General features: G+C 33.1%; 2 protein-coding genes across 2 annotated transcripts; both read left to right on the top strand.

Moving 5' to 3' along the window:
* The first annotated feature begins 360 nt into the window (after nucleotides 1-360).
* On the top strand, nucleotides 361-12,254 carry LOC149480156 (sorbitol dehydrogenase-like). The gene is made up of 8 exons (XM_089707107.1): nucleotides 361-472; nucleotides 1,294-1,327; nucleotides 2,749-2,882; nucleotides 6,749-6,939; nucleotides 8,038-8,222; nucleotides 8,796-8,974; nucleotides 10,015-10,136; nucleotides 11,089-12,254. The coding sequence occupies exons 1-8, from the start codon at nucleotides 419-421 to the stop codon at nucleotides 11,264-11,266; spliced, it is 1,077 nt and encodes a 358-aa protein (XP_089563233.1). The 5' UTR covers nucleotides 361-418; the 3' UTR covers nucleotides 11,267-12,254.
* A 1,457-nt stretch (nucleotides 12,255-13,711) lies between these two features.
* LOC149480155 (sorbitol dehydrogenase-like) lies at nucleotides 13,712-21,177 on the top strand. Its single transcript, XM_089707489.1, has 8 exons — nucleotides 13,712-13,768; nucleotides 13,885-13,918; nucleotides 14,436-14,569; nucleotides 14,871-15,061; nucleotides 19,471-19,655; nucleotides 20,002-20,177; nucleotides 20,392-20,513; nucleotides 20,901-21,177. Exons 1-8 carry the CDS (start codon nucleotides 13,718-13,720, stop codon nucleotides 21,058-21,060), a joined length of 1,053 nt encoding a protein of 350 aa, XP_089563615.1. The 5' UTR covers nucleotides 13,712-13,717; the 3' UTR covers nucleotides 21,061-21,177.
* The last annotated feature ends 408 nt before the right edge of the window (nucleotides 21,178-21,585 follow it).

The following is a 21,585-nucleotide window of genomic DNA, read 5'->3' as shown; positions in this document are numbered from 1 at the left end:
GTAATGTGAGAATATTGAATATTCTTAATTCAAATTCGTGACGGTGATAAAAATTAACCTTCTAAGTGGTTCCAATTCGAAAATGTTACGTAACTGGAACAAATGTTGTTGTTTTTAAAGTGAAACTTTTATTACATCGTCTCAAACTGTTTGGTCTGTGTAGCGCATGTCGCGTGTATCGCGGCTGCCGAGTAGGTATACCTACTCGGCAGCAGTGTTCGGAACCGTTCGAACAGTTTCACTTTTACCGTGGTTTCATAAAACCACACAACATTTTTTTTGCTGAAAAGCGTTTGAAAGCATGCAATGTAAATACCCTTAATAGTTAATACAGCATTATCAATAAAATCCACAGTCCACACTCCACACTGGCACAGCTGTAGTGCACTGACAGTTGTGAACCGCGCACGCGTACAAAATGGCACAGGATAACCTCACCGCTGTTCTTTACAAAACGAAGGATTTACGACTGGTAAACTAATTTTAATTTGTATCTAGTATTTAAGAAATAAAAGAATACAAGATAATAACGTATAATCTTTCGTATAATAATTATCCTTGTTGCAAACGTTTTATTAAATTTTTGATATTTTTAACGGATTACCATTAATTATATTATACAAATTAAAATTAATCAATGATTTTAAATTTGTTTTAAATACAACCGTGTCGTGATATTGACGTAAAAACTTAATTATATGCAAACAAAAATACTTCAATGTACATAACGCAATAATTAGATTTGTTTTTATTGTTTTAGTAAAGGATGTTAAAATTAATATAAAAAAAACATAGAATACGTTTATTTTTATACCTGCAACATTCAAAATAACTAGGTTTGCAATTATAATTATGCGAAAATAGACTGTGCTCACCTAGATAGTGAAAAAATTTTTATGTACGTAAACAATTTAACCTACTAGGTACTACCTATAAGTTGATGTTTTTATACTATGGTTTTTACATATATTTAATCTAAATTTCAAATGCTTAATCGCGGTAAATTATCGATAAGCTACATTATCAATATTTGATTTTGTAATAGATATGATCGTGATTTTTCATTTTTGTAACAAATTAATTTTTTTTACCCATTTTCTCTAGTTTAACCGTAAAGTTAGATTTCTTAATAATTATGAGTTATGACTTAGGCCCAAGAAATAATTTTGTTTTTAATAAAACTCGTAATTTCTATTTAACTGGATTATATTAAAATCGTTGATGTTCCACTCTTATTTAAAAAAAAATCGTACTGAATTACCTAGGTCTAATGAACGTGTTTTACCCTTACAGGAACAAACTCCAATACCAGAAATCAAAGACGATGGTAAGTTATCATAATATTCCACTTAATGATTTATTTATTACTAGCTTACCGCCCGCGGCTTCGCCCGCTTTGTCTAAAACCTAATAAATTATATACTAAAACCTTCCTCTTGAATCACTCTATCTATAAAAAAAACCGCATCAAAATCCGTTGCGTAGTTTTAAAATTTTAAAGATTTAAGCGTACATAGGGACATAGGGACAGAGAAAGCGACTTTGTTTTATAGCATGTAGTGAAGTGACATTGAATTATGTTTAAATTTTGAAGTTTCACGTAATTTATCGAGTCACTGACCACACATACTTGACCCTTGAGCCTCGAATATATTTTAAATGTTTGTCAATTATTTATTAGTTATCTTTAAGTCTGATAACATTTCTATGTGCGTCACATATATCGAGAGACGAGAAGTATCAACCATAATATGATTTTAAACTCCAATTTAAGAAACACCAGAGATAATATTTTACCCTTAAATAGCAGATAACGCATAATTAAAAATGATGTAAATTTTCTAAAAATATTCTAGTAAGTAATCAGTAACACCAACATATTCCCAAATACCATATTAATTATGATGTTTGGAATAAAGTTTAAAGTTATCCATTTAATTTCATGGTGATTTATAAAAACATCCGCTGAGTGGTTATAAGATCCTTTGTAGAGGTATTATTTTAAATATTTTACCAACAACACCTTCCATAATATGCGTGAACTATATTAAAAAATAAGGTATAATTATAATATCTAAACTAATACATAGTTCGTTTTGTATTTTTTATTAATTTTAAATTTTAATCGTTACACCATTATCACTTCCTACTTTAATATTTAAACAGGTGATTGTCAAACAAGTCGTCGTCTCAAATAATACCTTTGATATTTTATCAAACAAACATCAATGTTTTGATTCAAACAGATAGACGAATAGACAAACAACCAATTGAATATGTGCTATGAATTTACAGTGTCTAGATGGTGATTTAGGAATTGTAGAGCAATAGATTTTCCATGATGAATAGACGCTACGTAACATGTTTTAAATATATTATTATTTCTTTTCAAAAAACTAAAATCCGCCTTCAAATTGGCAGGCGCCGCTTTTCACATAGAACAAGTATTATCAAAATCAGTTCACCCAGTCGAAAGTTTTGAGGTAACAAACTCAACAAAAAAAATACAGTCGAATTGACAACCTCCTTTTTTGAAGTTGTTTGAGAATAGTCTAAAAGGGTCTTGTCTGTTTCTTATCGAGCAATCTCCTCTTTCCTTCTTTGATCTAGAATAAACACTTATCTACTATCAATAATCCATCAATGCAACCCAGCTTAGTTAAGGAATAGATGGTGTTATGAAAAGCTATAATTTCCAACGTGTTTAAACAATTCTACATTTTCAGTCAATATATTATGATATTCCAGAGGTCCTCTTGCGCATGGACTGTGTGGGGATCTGCGGGTCCGACGTGCACTATTGGCAGAGTGGCTCCTGCGGTCACTTCGTGCTCAAATCGCCCATGGTTATGGGACATGAGGCTTCTGGCGTTGTTGCTAAGGTAAGAGAGAAGGAAAGATTGGTGAAGTGTGGGTTGTTTTAGTAGAGGGAATGAATGGACAAATGGAATGGATGAAAATGCAAAAAACATTTATGTCTGAAGGAAAATTGAAGGAATGATGAAAAATAAACATAGGCAAAATGAATGAAGTAATGAAAAATGCTCTTATGTGTACCTATTAGTAAAATACATAATGTTTAAGGTGAAGTTTACTGAGATATTTTGGTTGGTAGAAACGATCTTTGCCAATCTCTGTACGTAAGTACTCCGGGATGCCTTGTGCAAAAATAATGCTTACATTCAGTTGTAAATTAACTACTCCATAGATTAATTTGTTAACTTATGTTTTAAAGAAAAAAGGTTAAACCTTATCATGCCAATTATTTGAATAATAATGTAACTTGAATACATCTTGGTTAACGTTATCGTTTAGTCCTTAGGTATTATATCTATAGCTAGCTATTATATCTACATATATTAGACGTAGCCTAGAACAGAAATAGATACGAGTGGAAGTTCATAAGTCATCACAGAATTACAGCACAAACGAGTTTTAAATGAGAGCAATTGTTTGCAATAAAACAGTTTAGAATGTCTGGGGAATGTCATTCTTCAGGATATACTACTAGTCTACATAATTATATTTAAAGTTCTTCATTATTTTGAATGCCAGTCTAACAAGTCTGAACCCATTTAATTAATTCAACATAATAGTTGATCCATTAAAACTTAGATTTGGTGTCTGGACAATCTTCTAAAGTCTAAACTGATAAAACCATTATTTGCCTACTCGTGATTCGTAATTGTCGTACTCAGTCGCAGACCATTTATAACTTGTTGAAACTACCCATGTTATCTGTGAAATTCAATAATTGCATAGGTACTGTGTTTCTAGTCTACCGTTCCTAATACCGCATGCTTGTCACCACCCAAAAATATAGTAAAGTGACTGGACTGCGCCAAGGCGACATTATAATGTTGTTTTAATGTTTACAACCGCGTTAGAAAGTTACATAACAACATACGTTCATGACATTCAAAACCAGTATCGAGAGGTGTGTCTACGAGGAAAACATTCGAGCTATTTTTACATAATCTGTTTTGCTCAGCCATTACACCGGTAATGAAATATCTTCGCTGTAATATTGTCTATTTTATTTTTTTTACGCCAAGATCACGGTCGCTTTTTACGCGAATGCTTTTTGGGTTCGTTTTATTACACGCTTTATATTAGCTTCACCTGTATGTTTGTAACCACAGATCACAGAATATGTTTGTAACCGACTTCTTTGGGCGCGATTTTGACCCACTTTAAACGGCCAGATTTCGTTCAAACTTTGTAGATTTATTGAGGACCGATGACAATACACTAATTTGATAAAATTTTCTATTTTTTAGTTCGGTTTTGTATTAAAAGCGTGTTTTTTAATTTTTTTAAACTATTATTATATATTTTTACGCGCGATTATTTTTAGCTAACTTTCGTAAGGCACGTCGCGGTCGGCACGCTTTATTTGTATTTACTTGTCTGAAACAGTGTGTCTTATGTAGAGTAAGTAATAAGCGTGAGAATTTTAGTCCAAAAACTAAATAGCATAATAGGTGATTAGAGATAGCTCAAAATTGTGCTCATATTTCCAATAATTAACATTCATTTGGTTATCCATGCACATTTAAATACAAAATAAATCCTAACGGCCTCTGGCGTCTCTGGTAGATATTAGTACCTACAACCAAATTGTTGCCAACAATAAAAAACACGACACGTTGATTAAACGTTTGGCGTAACTCAATGATTAGTGAAGTCAATTAACAATTAATTTATTGGCCTTGAACTCATTCGTATTTACAAAATTATTTGGTGTAATAATAAATTGTATAAAAATATGCAAATTATATTGTACTAGGTATACCTAGTACAATATAATTTGTAATTTCGTAATTTATTTATTTCGTTCGTAATTTAGACAACTATTTAAGATTTACTATAGTAAATCTTAGAGATTAGAATATTATCTTATAGATTAGAATAGTAATCAAATTATTCCATTTATTTAAAGGTGACCTTACCTACATCATAAATAAATTACTTTTTGCTTTTAATTATCTGTAAAGTAGGTACGTACGTAGATAGTTATGAATTTGTAAAGTGGGTAGGTACATAATATATTACAATAATAATAATATTATTTACTGTACGAGTTTCATAACATAAACAAGATCATTAAAATATTAAGTTTATTACAAGCAGATTAGATACGCAGGGGATATGTGATGCAAAGGAAACTTTACTAATTCCTTTGATAATATAATATGCGACAAATGATAAACTATTGTTAATTACTACTTAAGGGATTAAAATGGTTCATTTAATATTGTTGTTGTAAATCTTAATAGATACTGGCTAATCCTTAATGTAAATGTATGAAAAACTAAAGCCGAGCCTACTGCTTTGCGCGGCTGCTCGCTGTGTGTGGACCCGCGACCCAGCATTGATTGATGAAACCTAGACCTAGTATCTTATCTATGCCTAGACTTAGAAATAATATCCGATTCAAATCTATATGTATATTTGGGCATCATGAAAAAATAATTCTGAAAGAGGGTGAAAGAGGTTCAAAAGAGAAATTCTGCGATCTAGCACAAAGTATACCTACTTTGTATATATGTACGCGATCTAGTGGACAGTATGAGAGGAACCGTTTCTCCATAATGATTTGGTGTTGCTTAGAAAACCTCTGCTAAAGAAAACAAGGACCTATTCCAAATAGTCATAGATGACAAGATTCTTTCGCTGTCCCAATTCCGAGACAAATATTGGACGACACAAGGACATCGTAGAAACCGGCTTAATAATAATTATTAAATTTAAGCGAAAAACATATTCCATTAAATACTCCAACTTAACCTAATTTGAATGATGGCATTCCGTACACATCTCTAAAACTAAACCTTTCTTTTAATGAATTCAGTGTCGAATAGAATAGACTCTATTGAATAGAGAATCGTCGCGGTCATTAACCGACATTACCAAATTATTGTTACATTTAATTTAATTAATTTTATATCGTCACGTAAGCTTGTTTACGAGCAACTAGCGCGATCGAAATTTGGGTAGTAACTAAATATAATGACTGAATGATAAGACTATGAGCCATACAATTTAATGATTACTATTGATGTACAATGTACATATAATAAATTACGCAAAACTGGATTAAACTGGTTGCAATTTTGTATTTTTCCTCTGCTACATGGGATAAACGTAAATAAGGTGATTTTAAAAATTATATTTAAAAATATGTTTTGGTACAAATTTCAAAACAAATTCTTTATTTCTTAAATTAAAATTTTCAATAATAATATATTATATAGAGTTATTCAATATCATTATAATGCAGCCTTGAAAGCGATTGTTTTGCAAATTAGTTCCAAGTGGTTATATTTGCATTCAAAACACGCTCAATGTGGTTTATTATATTAAAACTTAGACAAATTAAGATACTATTTTATTCCACCTTTTAATAATATTAATTCTGCACTCAGATGTAAAATATTCTAAATATGTAGTTCCAGAAGGCCATATTTGATACCTCAAATTTCAATTTGGGAATTTGATACTCATTTAAAATAGTTAATTAAGTGGAAGAAATCGTGACAAATGTTGTAGAAAATACTATAATACCTACCATAATCCATATGTATGTATGGCCTACCAGACGAAAGGTTGGAAAAAAAAAAATTGTATCCAACCTTTTGTCTAAGGTCAATTGGGCAGATAAAGCCCCTATTAAGTCTTATATCCATAGTTCCTATTGCAGCTAGGCCCTTATATATCTGTCCTATATTCACCGTCTCTTTTACAGCTCGGTAAGAACGTAAAGCATCTCCAAGTGGGAGACCGAGTAGCCATCGAGCCAGGTGTTCCGTGCCGCTACTGCGAGTTCTGCAAGACTGGCCGCTACCACCTCTGCCCGGATATCGAGTTCTGTGCAACCCCACCTTTCCACGGAAACCTAACCAGATACTATAAACATGCAGCTGATTACTGTTATAAGTAAGTTAAAAAAAAAGTTAAAGATATGCCAATATATAACCAGTACTATGTGATTAAAGTTTTTTCCGTCTAAGATATTCGGCTACATTTGTCCTGATTATGTTCTTCTGAATTCCGTGCATCTCCTCTTGTACGGAAACCTGACTAGATACTACAAGCCTGCCGCTGATTTTTGTTATAAATAACAAAAATTCAAGTTTTTCTTCTTTCTTTGTATTAAAAAATTTGGAGTATCGTTTGTTCGTTCATTTGACTCGTATATTAATCTTTCCTCATAAACCATAGCCAGATATTACCATAATATTCGACTGCAAGTTCAGATATTTACCTTATCTATACAAATAAAGTAAATTCATTTATTGGCATTCCAAAATTAGTGAAATTCCGTTAACAGATACTAACAGATATATATGATTATCAGTCGATTGTCTAAATCTATTTATCAGCAATTAATCGATTTTTATTGTGCAATATTTTATTGTACTGAATCATGATGCAAACATGTGATCCCTGACCATCATTGTAAAATAAAAATGATCCTATTTACCATACTAACTTCTGACTACCAGGATATGATTTCATTTTAGAAGGCTTCATTAATTCATGTGATAATAGAGCTGCTAATCGAGCTGTTTTCCCTGTCGATAATGTCTTCCAGACTATATTACAAATTACAATACTACCAGACCATATTGCCGGTTGCAGACCGAAAACTAAGCTATTCCAAAGCTAAGCTAGGGAAGCTAGGCTAAGCCAAACTAAGTTATGATAGAAATAAATAGCGTGCACACAAAGAACTAAGCCAAAGCTCAGTTAGTGTTGCGGAGTTCAATTAGGCGGACGTCAGTCGGGCGTCAAGGGCGTGCGGGGAAGGCGGGAGGGACATAGCTTAGCTCGCGTAGCTGCGCATCGGCATACACAACTAACATAGCTTCGCATATTTTAGTTAGCTCACATAGCTTAGTTCACATAGTTTGCGGTCTGCACACAAGTATGGAAAACTGCGTCAGCTATGCGAGCTAAGCTAAACTAACTTAGCTTAGCTCTTGGTCTGCAACCCGCATATAAATCCACACTACCAGACCATACAACTTGCAGACTGCCAGACCACGTATCCATGGAAGAAGGTGCTCTACTAGAGCCGCTGTCAGTGGGCATCCACGCGTGTCGTCGCGGCGGAGTGACCGCTGGGGACGTAGTGCTGGTGCTGGGAGCCGGTCCCATCGGTCTGGTCACTATGCTCGCTGCTAAGGCCATGGGCGCTAGCAAGATTCTTATTACTGGTAAGATGGTGACTATGGGGTGGAAAAAAAAAGACGGGTTGCACTCCGGGAGTGCCGGCAGAAGTGAAAACTTGATTATTAACGTTGAGCATGTTTGATATTTTGGAATGGTATCCGTGTTACGCTTTTTCGATCAGGTCACGTGTCCTGACGCGAGTTTTTAGGTTTTATACCCATTACAGAAAAAGTGCTCAACGCCGCTAAAAAAGTTTTCACTTCAAAAAAAGAATTGGGTAACTATAACTTAATTTTTTCTAGTGTTGAAATGAAAACTATTGTTGTAGATAATTGTCATACCTATATGCATATAGTGTCGAATTCTGAATGTATCTTTTAATAATAAATATTTTCAGAATATATTGTTCTTAAAGAAAACCGAGGCAAATTGAGTCATTAAATACTATAAAATTTAAATAATAGCACCCAGTTGTTCTAAACTTAATACAAATAATATCGACGTTACCCTGTTAATCCTAAATTTTTCAGAAAATTTCTAGGATTCAGGAAGGAATCCTAGATTTTCCTTCCTAAATCCTAGCCATAAATAACAAATTAACCGAAATATATCCACAGACATCCTAGCATCCCGTCTAGAAACGGCAAAGCAATTAGGGGCCGACCACACCCTGCTCGTCTCTCGGGACTCCAACGAAGCAGAGCTGGTGAAGAAGGTCCATGAGCTGCTCGGGGAACATCCCAATATATCGATAGATGCTAGTGGAGCCCAGTCCACGGTTCGACTGGCTTTATTGGTAAGGGTAACTTATATACAGGGTGTCCCACTGTTGGTGTACTAAGCTCAAAGGAGGTTATAGTTTTGCATACACTGATCACGTAAAAAATACTTTAACAACAAAATTACGTCAAAAATTTTTTGCTAAATTTTTCCTGAAAATTCATGTTTTCATCTCTAGCTTCGCGCAGCCGGCATATACCGCTTCTCTCATGTGAGCATTTTGTCTATGAAAACATAATCTTAAACGATAGCTCACGTGCTGGTGGCAAAGTTGGGCGGGTTGCTTGTTATGGGTGTACGCATAGAGTTTTAAGAATTCATCTATTTGAAAAAAAAATGCGTCTGGAATTTTAAGTATTTTTTACGTACTCAGCGTATACAAAACTATAACCTCCGTTGAGCTTAGTATACCAACAGTGGGACACCCTGTATATAACTAATGTTGCTAGTTCGTATCTCTTTTTGCTCAAATTTTAACATTTATTTATATTATAATGAGATTCTTCTAGAATCGACATAGCCCAGTATTACCACCTTTTCTGTAGAGATCACTTTCCGAACTAGTGGTAAATTAATATTTTGGTTATATTTTGACGATTCAAAAGTGTCAGTGCTTTTAAACTACATTAGTTCCATAAATATTTGAGTTTGAATTCAAATAGTACCTAAAATCTAGGTTACTAAATACTAACCCAAACTTTTCAGTCTTAGTTACCTAAATTGTATAATTTAATATTAAGTTTTATAGCATTGAATAAATTATTTATAAGTGAAATTTTTTAAAGAATAGAAAAATATCGATCACTGGGCGGGATCACGGGTGGCCGAGCGGCTAGACGTTGCCTCGGTATGGCAAAAAGCAGGTTCGAATGCCGCCTCGTGATTTTCTATTCTTTAAAATTTCTCGAATATAAAGCATTTGATTGCTACAAACTATATTTGTATATAAGGTACGATGGGATTGGCATCGTCCTTTAGGACAAAAATCCCTTAATAAAAAAGATTAAAAAAAAAAATATAAACAAGTACAATATCTAAAATTAAATCTTTTCCCAGGCAACAAAATCAGGTGGTGTAGCAGTACTAGTGGGTATGGGCAGTAGTGAGCTGACTCTGCCCCTGGCCGGGGCAGTTGCAAGGGAAGTGGATATTCGGGGCATCTTCCGATATGTTAATGAGTGAGTTCTTATGCTATTAGCGCGAAACATTAATACTATATGGCTTTTGTTACTTTTTCATTCAAAAACCAAAATGGCACTCGAGGACTGCCGCGGTAAAGCTTTTGCATGCTATGCCTTCAAGCCACACCTCCACCCGTCGGAGTGGGGAGCGTGAGGTTTTTTCGTTACGGAATTTCTCGATTCGGTCCCCACGCTCAAGGCCCGCGATAGAAGCTATGCAATAGCTTAACAGCAGCAGAATTTGAATGTCACTAAGACAATAGAAATGTACGATCGTTTCGGACAGAGATGCTAATATTATAAATGCGAAAAATCGTGAGTACATAATAAGTTGGATGTAGGATGTTTGTTACTCTTTCACGCAAATACTACTGAACCGTAAATCCAACTGGAACTATGCGGGCTTTTCTTTGAAAACGCGGACGAAGCTGCGGGCGGAAAGCTAGTAATAATTTTCTGACTTACTTTGTACTGCAATAAACGCATAGTTAAAAATTTTCTTTATTACATGATACCAACTCTAAATAACATAACTTTGACCACAGTAAAAAAACCATACCTACCATACCACTGACCTAAAAAAAAGAGCGTGTGTGCCGAAGACACGTGTCAGAAGTGAAACTTCTTTGGCAAGATTCAAAGATACCAAAATCTTCGCCTTAATCCATGACGTTACAGTATTGCCATGACCCGACCCTTTTTTTTATAGTGGGGAAATCTTCCAAAGATACCCACGGCCTCCGGGGAAGGAGCCGTGGGTTATGTCGGATTCTTACCGACTAAAACCCCACTGTGTTCCATCGAGCCGCTTTAATGATGGGGCCGCGGGTATTGATTGGAATTCTTCCGCGGCCATGACCCGACCCTAAAATCTTACTCTTAACGCGTCTAAAAGAAGTTTCACTTCAAAACTAAATCAACTGTTACTAAACCACACGTATTATTTCAGGTACCCCATAGCACTATCGCTAGTAGCAAGCGGTCAGATCAACGTCAAACCGCTCGTCACACATCACTACTCATTGGAGGAAACATTAGAAGCGTATGAAGTAGCGAAGCAAGGACTCGGCATCAAAGTCATGATTCACGTTCAACCTAGGGACGCTAATAACCCTGTTAAATTCTAAAAAAAATATTAATTATAAAAAGAAAGATTTTTTTTCGGTCATATTTATTTAAAAATCATGTTGGCAACTCTTTTTGCAATTTTCAAGATGGCAACACTGACTGTTTAAAATAGAATCGTTATATTTGTCATATTTAATTAAACGATTTTTTCATGTTGGCGATTAGGTACAGGTTGCATTTTTCACGATGGCAACACTGTTTAAAATCAAATTTTAATGTACAATAGGTTAAATTTCTTTCTTTGTTGTTTTTTTAGCGTTACATAACGAAAAAAACATCTAATAACGCCAAACTCACAACTTTCAATGCACTTAAAATGGCTGAACTTGTTCACTTTCTGTTATTTATTTATTTTTTTAATTATTGCTGCATTGTTCAACGAATTTATTCCAATTATATTTTTATGTTTTTTTATCATTAGTCGTAACTTAGTGTGTACTTTGTAGAATTATGTAATATCGTGCCAATAACGAATTTTTCCGTGGCTCCTGTTATAATGCTCACATTATAATTATTTTCAACGTTTTTTACTTTATTTTAAATTACTCATTCATACCTAAATCAGATTACAAATAATTGTTGAAATTGTTCTGAATATTTATTACCATCCATGGTATAGATGTTCATTAGTTCCTATTTTTGCCGTCTTTACTAATTTTAAATTAAACTATGCATTTGAACGAATTTATACAGTACCTAAATCGCATAAGGAAAAGGAATGAAGGAACAATCATAATATAGAAAAAAATTGATTGAATGTAATGGTAAAAAGTATTAAAAATCAATATTTTTAAGAAATTGGTAAAAATTTTACACATCCTAAAAAGTAAAAAGTTCAAAATGTAAATCATTAACAACGTTGTACAATATCTAGTCATGAAATGAACTATTATACAAAAACTACATAATATGTCGTACCTTTTCCATGCATAATTATTTATTGTATATGTATAATGAAAATATTTTATAACACGTAATAAATAAAGCTAAGCAAATTTTTAATTGTTGTTTTATTTTATTTTTTTCCTCTATATGAATGATATGAGAAGAGAAGCCATTTTTAAAAGTATTTAAATCGCCATTTACCTATTTGCAATTCGTTAATATGTTGATCACATGACTTTTCGTGATTAACTTTGAGTGGCTTTTGATAACATAACCAGTACATTATTGCATGTCACTAAGCCATGCGATGGCAAGAATTGAGAGAAAAAGAGGGCTTTGAGAGGGTATTTAAAAAAACCTTCGAAAAGCGCATTCAAAATTCAATCATGATTATATAGGTAACTAAGACGCTGGTAGGTACCTCAAGGCAGTATTATGGGGCCACTGTTATTTGTTGTTTATCACACTCAATTTGATTCAATCTAAAAATTGTATTGAGAAAATTGACAAAATATTAACCTGATTTTTTTGTTTATCGTTTAATGATAGTGTTATGAACTTATGAAATATCCTAATCGCCGTATAGTTTGGAAATTAATTATTAAAAACTTTAATATGTAATTGTCTTAACACACTCAGTTTTACCTGAACGCAAAAGTACCTACCTATGTGATGATGCCTCTTTCGTGCCCGCAGGCTATTCTTATTATTATTTAAATCTTAATGATTTTTTAGTTGTAAAAGTTTATTTTAATAAATGCCAGAATTACTTCGTAAAACTTCGGTGTGCATTTAAATTTTTTTATCATAGAGTTCAAATAATATATGTAATATCAAATAAACGAGGACGTGTTTAAAATTAATCTTGTTAATGATTACACAATTTTTATCTTAATTAGTTGTGTAATTGTGTGTTTATAGAAGACATTTGCGTAATATATCTGATTAGCTTATTTATCAACACACACTCTCGCCCGCTACATTGTTCATTTATGAATTTATTAACCGTTATTTTGAATTTTAGTTTAAATTTTTTTCAAAAGTTTCTCAATTGGATTGATGATGACACTATTTCTGTGATTTCAAACACAAAGTAGGTAATTGTGTATGTGTTTATTGTTAATTGTTTATCTAATTTAAAATTCGTGATAATCTGAAATCCTTTCTACCGGTCAAAAAAGGAACGTATGTAAAATATTGTACACGTATTGAATATTTAAATTATGATTAAAATATATCGAACCATATCAAGAATTTAAAGATTTTTTTGATACGGCTGCAGGTTAAAGAAACGAAGCTCAGGGTGACTTCTTACCTCATAAGGACCCATTAATTTATCAGCAAAGTCTGATAAATTGGTCCTATTATTACATGATAATTAAATTAATTATATAGTAATAAGAAATAACTTTTAAGAATATTTAGGTTTATACGGCACCACGAGCATCAGTTAGTTTAATTAATTGACAAAACACACACGAAGATGAAATACCTACTGAGATAAATGGTTTAAAGTTATCATTCGGTTTATTTTTGGTTCAGTTTCAAAATCAAGTTTGGACAAAATGGTTGAAAACTGTGCTGTTGTTTTACATGGACCCTATGACCTTAGAATTGTAAGTTAATTATATTAATTTTAAGTCCCTAAAACCACGCACGCGTAGGTACTTTCGTACCAATCTATGCTTCCCAACGAGTTATTATTTTTTATTCAGCGAACTTTTATTTGCAGGAAAATCATCCCGTGCCTACAATTAATGATAATGGTGAGAGCTAATTCCTTAAAATTAGAATATTTATTTTCAATGTGATGTTAATTATTACTTAGGTAGGTGTATGATGCATATTGGTTACCTATACACAATTTCTACACTCGTCGTTTGTAGGAACCATGTAAATAAAAATACTAAAGTGGGTTGGTACAAATCGATAAGCATTGAAAATAAAAATAAATAAATACTATGTAAATAGGTATGTATGCAGTTCAAACGTTTCAAGTTTCAGTGTTTGCACTAGCTTTTTTTCTGAATGTCGCGCACGGCGCACCAATCATATTTCCATCACAATCCACTATCATCCTTGAAAATTTTTTATGCCCCATAGTATCTAGCTTTAACCGATTTCTAATGACTAATTTATATAAAGAATACAATATATAAAGGTAAAAATCTGTTCAGTGGTTTTGTTTTTGCCAAACAATGTCAATCTAATTAATATACCTACCTGAATAGCTCTTATATTATATCAATGGGTTGAGAATTTCATATTTTTACAACTTTTCAGAGGTCTTAATAAAAGTAGCTTGCGTGGGAATATGCGGATCGGATCTGAAGATATATTCCACGGGGCGCTGCGGCCTAGAGGTGATCACGGAGCCGCTGGTCATGGGACATGAAGGGGCTGGTGTTGTAGCGCAAGTAAGGGCTTTTGAAATATATTCTTGAAGGTACCTAATATAAATATAGGTATAGAAAATTCTAGAAGGTACCTAATAACTACAGAGTTACATCCTCGAAGGATCTTCGTAGGAAAATTTGAAAAACGTTTCAAAATTCAAACTTTTTGCGAAAACTGAATATATGTTTGTTCGACTGACCGTGTAGAATAAAAAATAAGATAGTAAGTCAGTTTTTAGAAAACACGAAATATTATAACTTATTAAGTTATTAACCACATGTGTGGCCTAAATATAATATGTGAGAACTATTTAATTTCTAGGTAGGTGCAAACGTAACATCCCTGAAGCCAGGCGACCGTGTAGCCATCGAGCCGACACAGCCGTGTAGATCCTGCGAGTTTTGTCGCGCCGGCCGGTACAACCTGTGTGATAAGCCGAAGTATTGCTCCACCAATAGTGCACATGGCAACTTGTGCACTTATTACAAACATGTTGCTGATTTTTGCCATAAGTAAGATTCAGTAGTTCCTTTTTTTCGCGAGTATTAATTTAGAATTTAAAAACACTTTGAAGTTTGAACACTACATATTATTTACTACTGTTGATGTTGTTTTTGTAGTATAATTTTTGACGATTCCTCATCGTTTTAATTATATTTTATCGCTTCGAGTACTTATAAATAAATAAAAAATGTATGCGTGTACTAGAGTACATACGTAAGAAGTGAAACTTCTTTATGACCTTAAAAATGTCACGAGTATGGCGTAACGCAAAAATGTCACGCGTACGGCGTAACGCAAAAATGTCACGCGTACGGCGTAACGCAAAAATGTCACGCGTACGGCGTAACGTAACGCAAAAATGTTACACAAAATTTTTGTCCAACCCCGATAAAGAAGTTTCACTTCAAAAATGTGGTTGAAACAGAAGTTTAAGGCACTTGGAAGACAATTTTAGTTGCTATCGTGATAAGTCAACATTTGCTTTGATCACACAGGTGAAGTTACACATTGAACGTGCACTATTTGTTTTGTATCGAAATGATTATGGGCATATTAAAATTTAATACAATACCTATATAGGTCTACCAGAATCTGATGGCATATTTATATTTACGAAATAAAAGATTTTCATATGGCAATTTTATTTGACAACTATCAAATTGGTTGTCAAATTATTTGTCTTCTTTGCAATTGATGAATAATTTTTAGGATTTTGTCTAAAAAATCTTCAAAAATGTCGAAAAAGCCGCTGCGATCACAAGCAAGAGGTGTTGTTTATAATGTGTATAGAAAAACATTCGATGAAGAAGGGTCAAACACATCACAATTTTCAATTTTGAATATTTTATTGGTAAGTTGGATTTACCCGTTTTGATACTTAAAATAAAAAATATTATAAGTAGCTACTATAATATTGTTTGTTGATTACTTACCTACAATATAATTTTATGAAAACTTATTACAGGAGTTTCCAATACGGCTATTCGTCAAGTCCAAGCTGTCCAAGTCAATTTTATAATGTGTGTATCTTATACTTACGAAAATAAACATAGTTTTATTTTATTTTTATTTTATTTTATAAAAAAATATTAGCAATCTAGTTTTGATCTACATTATCATTATCATATCCATATTTTTACATGGCATAATGATAATGAATATACAAATATAGGTATGTGTAAATAATAGTATGTATTACATAGATAAAAGTAATATGTATATTATACATGTAAGTATGTACCTACATAATATTAAGTGGATATCTCATTATTGAGTACAGTATTGTTCACTTATGTAATATGACTAATGATGTTGAGGACAAAATAAAAAATAAGCAGTAAGTATCAAGATCGTTCAGTCCATTTTCCCTAGGGTTGCACACTCAAAATTTTGATTTCCCAATTTGCCATCAGATTCTGGTTTACCTATATCAACGTTATTGCTACTTGCTATCAAAGGAAGTATAGTCAACTCATCTAATTCTGTGACAAAACAGAATATGAAAAAAAAAACAGGTTAAACTTTATAAATTTTATTTTTATTTTTAATAGGAACATTAATCAATCTTCTATTTATCAAATGGAGCAAGTGTAATCTTAACACATATGAATTAACTCAGCGTAAAATGAGCTTAATCAAACCGCGATGACTTGTCTAATTCTGTGACAATCACCATAATTCGGTGATAGTACTTCTCTAATTCTGTTATAACCGAATTAAGTGAGTATTTATTATTTTTAACACAAAAGTAAAAAAAAAATACAATTAATAAAAAATATAAACATATTGAAAGTAATAATTATGTATTTATTTATCAATGAGAAAATATCAAAAGAGGGGAACCATAAAAAAATAATATTGGACTTTATAATTACTGTTTGTGTGAACAGTGTACAGACTCATTTTTGACTGCAGAATATTTTGAATTGCGGATGTCAGCGTTGTTTCATTATATTTTCTATTTTTATTTTTGTCTTCCTCCATGCTGTCTAAAATAAAAAAAATAACTCACTTAATTATGTGATAAAAAAAATTACGGACTTTTTTAAAATGCTTGAAAGCGATCCTACTTTTAAACCTGAGTAAAAATAAATATTTTCTGACTTTAACGACTAACGTATACGTACTAAAAACAATTATTTATACACGAATTGAAAATAATAAAAATTTGCTTGGTTAATTCGGTGACACTGTTTTGAGTTGCAATCTTGAAAATCGTTAACTTTTTGAACCCAGGAAATAAGGTATTATGCAAAAACAAATGAAAAATTACTAAAACCTTTATCGGTATCAACAAGAATATGTTTTTAACAATTAATTGTCAAAGTATCATGAACTTACACTCACCTTTTCTATTTAAAATTAATTAAATAATGACAGCACAGTTGCACGCTACCGGTGAAACGTCAAACATGGCGGGCGCAGTGACAAATCCCGTGATTGTTACTATCTCACCCGCACGATTTTAACAAAAATTTGTACACGAAAAGAAGCTTTATTACCATACCATAGGGTTAATTTTAATGTATTGGATTTTACTCCTATAACGCTGTAAAAGAGTCCAAACGTTGTATCTCCGAATTAAGTGAGTCACATAATTAGGTGAGTTTACCCTATATATATTATGATTTAGTGCCATATCACACTAGCGGATTGCGAGCGGTTTCAAAGCGGAGCGGGTGCGCAACGAATACGTTGCGGGCGCGCAACGAACACGCCGCGGTTGCGCAGCGAATTCGTTGCGGACGCGTCATTTTGTATACTCTCGCACAAAAGCCAGCCCTTCCGCCTTGCCTAACTTCCATTCAATATTTCCATCGTTTCTGTAGCACTCAATTTTTTAACCGTACTGTGGAAATGCACTTACTTAACAGTTAACTAAAGATGTAATAACAACTGGAGTTGTTAAAAAAAGGTGCTATAAAATTGAATTACTAGGACTTTTAGAATGTACCATACATTCCAAAAGTATGTAACGACTGACCAGTATAATCTCTCCCATAGCAACGTATGTTATAAAGAGATTTTGTGAACCTAATTATGAGCAAAGTGATAGTGAGTTGCTGGTTGCTTGATAAAATTTTCTATTCACTGCTATTTATCTAATAATAAGATAGCCCTGTTTTAGTTAAGGAGCTTTAACATTTATTTCACTAATGAACTTTCTTAATGAGCAATTAAGTTATCTGATTGCATTTCGACCAAGATTTAATAGATAAAACAATACCCTAAACATTAACATGTTATGAAACTCGTAAAAAATAATGATCTCATAATTATTATACTATCACAAGTTATAAGTAACAACCAGCACGGATTCCATTTTGTTAATGAGTGTACATGACTGCGACGTAAACGTTGCGCATCTGCCACGCGTCCGCAACGAATTCGCTGCGCAACCGCAACGTATTCGTTGCGCACCCGCTCCGCTTTGAAACCGCTCGCAATCCGCTAGTGTGATATGTCACTGGTCTTAAAGGGCTGATAGACGTAGGAACTTTAAAACCGCGGTTTTAAAGTTCGCGTACTTACTCGGCTCGACGTCGGTGACACACGCAAGAGCTTGGTCAGTAGCTTCTCGCGCGTCACCGATATCGAATGTCTCTATGTCATCAACAGAGGGAATTTTATGTTATTCAGGAATTAAATATAGACATTTTTAATTTAATAACCAGCACTTATTTTTAAGTAAATAGCATTCTAACAAAATAAATGTTCAAAAATTGAAGGATATATTTTCGTTTTTACTATTATATTTTGAGGGTACTTTACAAAAAAAGAGCGTGTGCGCCGAGCCCACGCGTCAGGAGTGAAACTTCCTTGGCGTGATTCAAAGATACCTTCGCCAATATTCAATTATATTATATTCATTCATATTAATTATATTAAATTATTTTCATAAAACTAAAAGAAGAAGACGAAATTAATTGAACTTTTGCACTTAGTAACACCTATTATTGCTAGACAGGCTCGCGACTCGCGGCTCGCGGCGGTGACAGACGTGCGAGCGAAGGCGGGCTACGAGTAAAATTTCAAACATGTTGGATCGTCAACGAACTTACTCGACGGTTTTTAAGTACGCGTACTTGGGGTGACACACGAGCGAAAAAGGTCGTCGAGCCACAAGTACGCGTACTTACTCGTACGTCTGTCAGGGGTGTTACTCTTACCAATGCAAAAGCTTGTTTGCGGTATTTTTTCAAACAGATAAGTTAATTCGTGTGTTTGTCTGTTATTTCATAATAAAGTTTTTAGCTTTTATCATACGTGTAATAGCAAGACGATAGTCGTTTTTTTATGTTTGTCCTGATTAATCTATAGAATTGTTGAACGAATTTTAATGCAACTTTCACAAGATAGAAAAAGTTTATTGAAGAACGTAGCTAATATTACCATAGAAACCTATCATTTTCATCAGAATACCAGATAACGTTAGTATGGAAGAAGCAGCGGCAGTGCAGCCGCTCGCCATTGCGATACACGCCTGCACTCGCGCGGGCGTCAAACTCGGTTCCAACATCGTGATATTCGGAGCGGGCCCTATTGGAGTTCTGTGCGCTATGACTGCGAAAGCTATGGGCGCTGCTAAGATTTTGATGACTGGTAATCAAATGCAGTTTTTAAAAAACGTTTTTCAACCGCAATAAACATGGGAATAAATAGTACCTAATAGTCTAGTACTAGGTAGAAAAGGCTTCAATGTCAATCTGGCGTCAGTTGTTGAACCTAACCAAGAGATCTCTGTTATATTATTTAAAATCACTACCTAGTCGAATTTTTATTTATATCTGATTTTGATATGATATGATATGAACTTTAGGTGAGCGACTGAGCGTATTTATAAATCTAATATATACCTATAATAAATATACTGTTTTAGTGACAGTTAAACTACAGATTAATTTACTGATTAAACCATAGCATAATTTTTGTAATTTACTTTTTATAGATGTAGTGGAATCTCGATTAGAAACAGCTCGCCAATTAGGTGTCGACTACACACTTATGGTCAAAGGCCTATCAGATCAAGAAGTTGTTGACAAAATATTGGAAATAATGGGGACAAATCCTAATATTAGTATAGATGCGTGTGGATTCGCTTCAGCACAAAGAGTAGCTTTGATGGTAAGTTCAGTAACTGTCAACAAACAATAAAATTATAAACTATCTAGTTAAAGAAAATGCGTATCTAAGAAGTCGTGACTTGATTTTATAAGCAGATAGGCTAAGCAGAATGCTATGAAATCGATCCTTTTTGTTACTGTTATACAGTTCTCACACAAAAATATAACTATAATATTTGTCATGATAAAAATTAAACCAAACGTGTATTTTATAGGTAACTCGAACGGGTGGAACGGTGCTCGTGGTTGGTATTGGTGAGGAAATGGTGCAAGTGCCTCTGTCGGGAGCGCTGCTGCGGGAAGTCAATATTATCGGCGCGTATCGACTTCTGAACTCGTAAGTATCAAATAATTGTAAATGTAAAAGTTTAAAACTGTTATTCTCTTCCATTGTTTTCGTCTAGGTATGTCATTTTTAATAGCTTTACCGGGCATCTAAGCGAACTTAACTACGCGTATAGACTACAACTTAAATCTTAGAACATTTTTATTTTTACCTTAATTTGATTTCTATGATACACGCACTTTTAGAATGTAGAGAGAGATATTAAAAAAAAACCTCAGTAAACATTACCTACCTAGTATATTTTCTGTGTTCTGTGACACAATCATTTTTGAGCAACTATCAAGACGCGTATTACATGGGTAGTTAATTTTAACACGTTGTTAATTTTTTATTCACGTTTTAAATCCTCTAATTAATAATTATTTAACTATTTTCTAGATATCCCTCAGCATTAGCCGCTGTATCCACCGGTAGATTAGATCTCAAATCGTTCATCACCCACCACTACCCATTAAATGAGGCCAAAGAAGCATTCGAACTAGCAAAGAGTGGAGCCGCCATGAAAATCATTATACATGTTGATCAAAGTATTGTATAAATTTACTGTTTTTGTAAATTTGTGTAAGTGTTTCTGATTTTATAGATCGCCTTTAATAATAATCATTGAATTATATTTACCTATTTGTAAAATTGTACCAATCGGTGATATTGTTTCGTATCGATTGCTTTTTGTGAATAATGTATTTTTTTGAGATAAATAAACATTTTAAACATAGTGCTTTGTTTTATTTTTCGTTATGCCTTTAACTTCATTTATATAATTATGACCTATATGTATAACATTCAAAATAAAAATACCACAAAAGTGGTTATATATTCAATTCGTTTTCTTATCGTTTTGTGTGATTTGTATTTATTTTAGTTTTTACTTGTATTATCGTCACTACTACTACGCAACTAAAGTCTTGTTTTTATATAACAAGGTTTATCGAATGCTTATTTAGTCGTTATAGAAAATATGAGGGGAAAAAATAGTAATTTTTTTTATTCTATTTTATAACTAAGAGGATTTGGAAGATAGTTTATTAATTTATAAAATCTGTAATCTCTGTAACAATAGATA

Source organism: Colias philodice, chromosome 19, assembly GCF_061535455.1.
Source record: "Colias philodice isolate Cphi_HAF_F1 chromosome 19, ilColPhil1 Martin Lab GWU primary, whole genome shotgun sequence".
Taxonomy (NCBI): domain Eukaryota; kingdom Metazoa; phylum Arthropoda; class Insecta; order Lepidoptera; family Pieridae; genus Colias; species Colias philodice.
Note: the sequence above shows the minus strand (reverse complement) of the source record. Positions and strands in the feature narration are given on the sequence as shown.

Bases quoted from the DNA above. Each gene is read 5' to 3' on its own strand.
- LOC149480155 (XM_089707489.1), top strand. From the start codon at position 13,718: ATGGTTGAAAACTGTGCTGTTGTTTTACATGGACCCTATGACCTTAGA. The intron at 13,919-14,435 runs GTGAGAGCTAAT...ACAACTTTTCAG, and splicing joins GCCTACAATTAATGATAATG to AGGTCTTAATAAAAGTAGCT. The intron at 14,570-14,870 runs GTAAGGGCTTTT...TTTAATTTCTAG, and splicing joins GGGCTGGTGTTGTAGCGCAA to GTAGGTGCAAACGTAACATC.
- LOC149480156 (XM_089707107.1), top strand. From the start codon at position 419: ATGGCACAGGATAACCTCACCGCTGTTCTTTACAAAACGAAGGATTTA. The intron at 1,328-2,748 runs GTAAGTTATCAT...ATGATATTCCAG, and splicing joins ACCAGAAATCAAAGACGATG to AGGTCCTCTTGCGCATGGAC. The intron at 8,975-10,014 runs GTAAGGGTAACT...ATCTTTTCCCAG, and splicing joins CGGTTCGACTGGCTTTATTG to GCAACAAAATCAGGTGGTGT.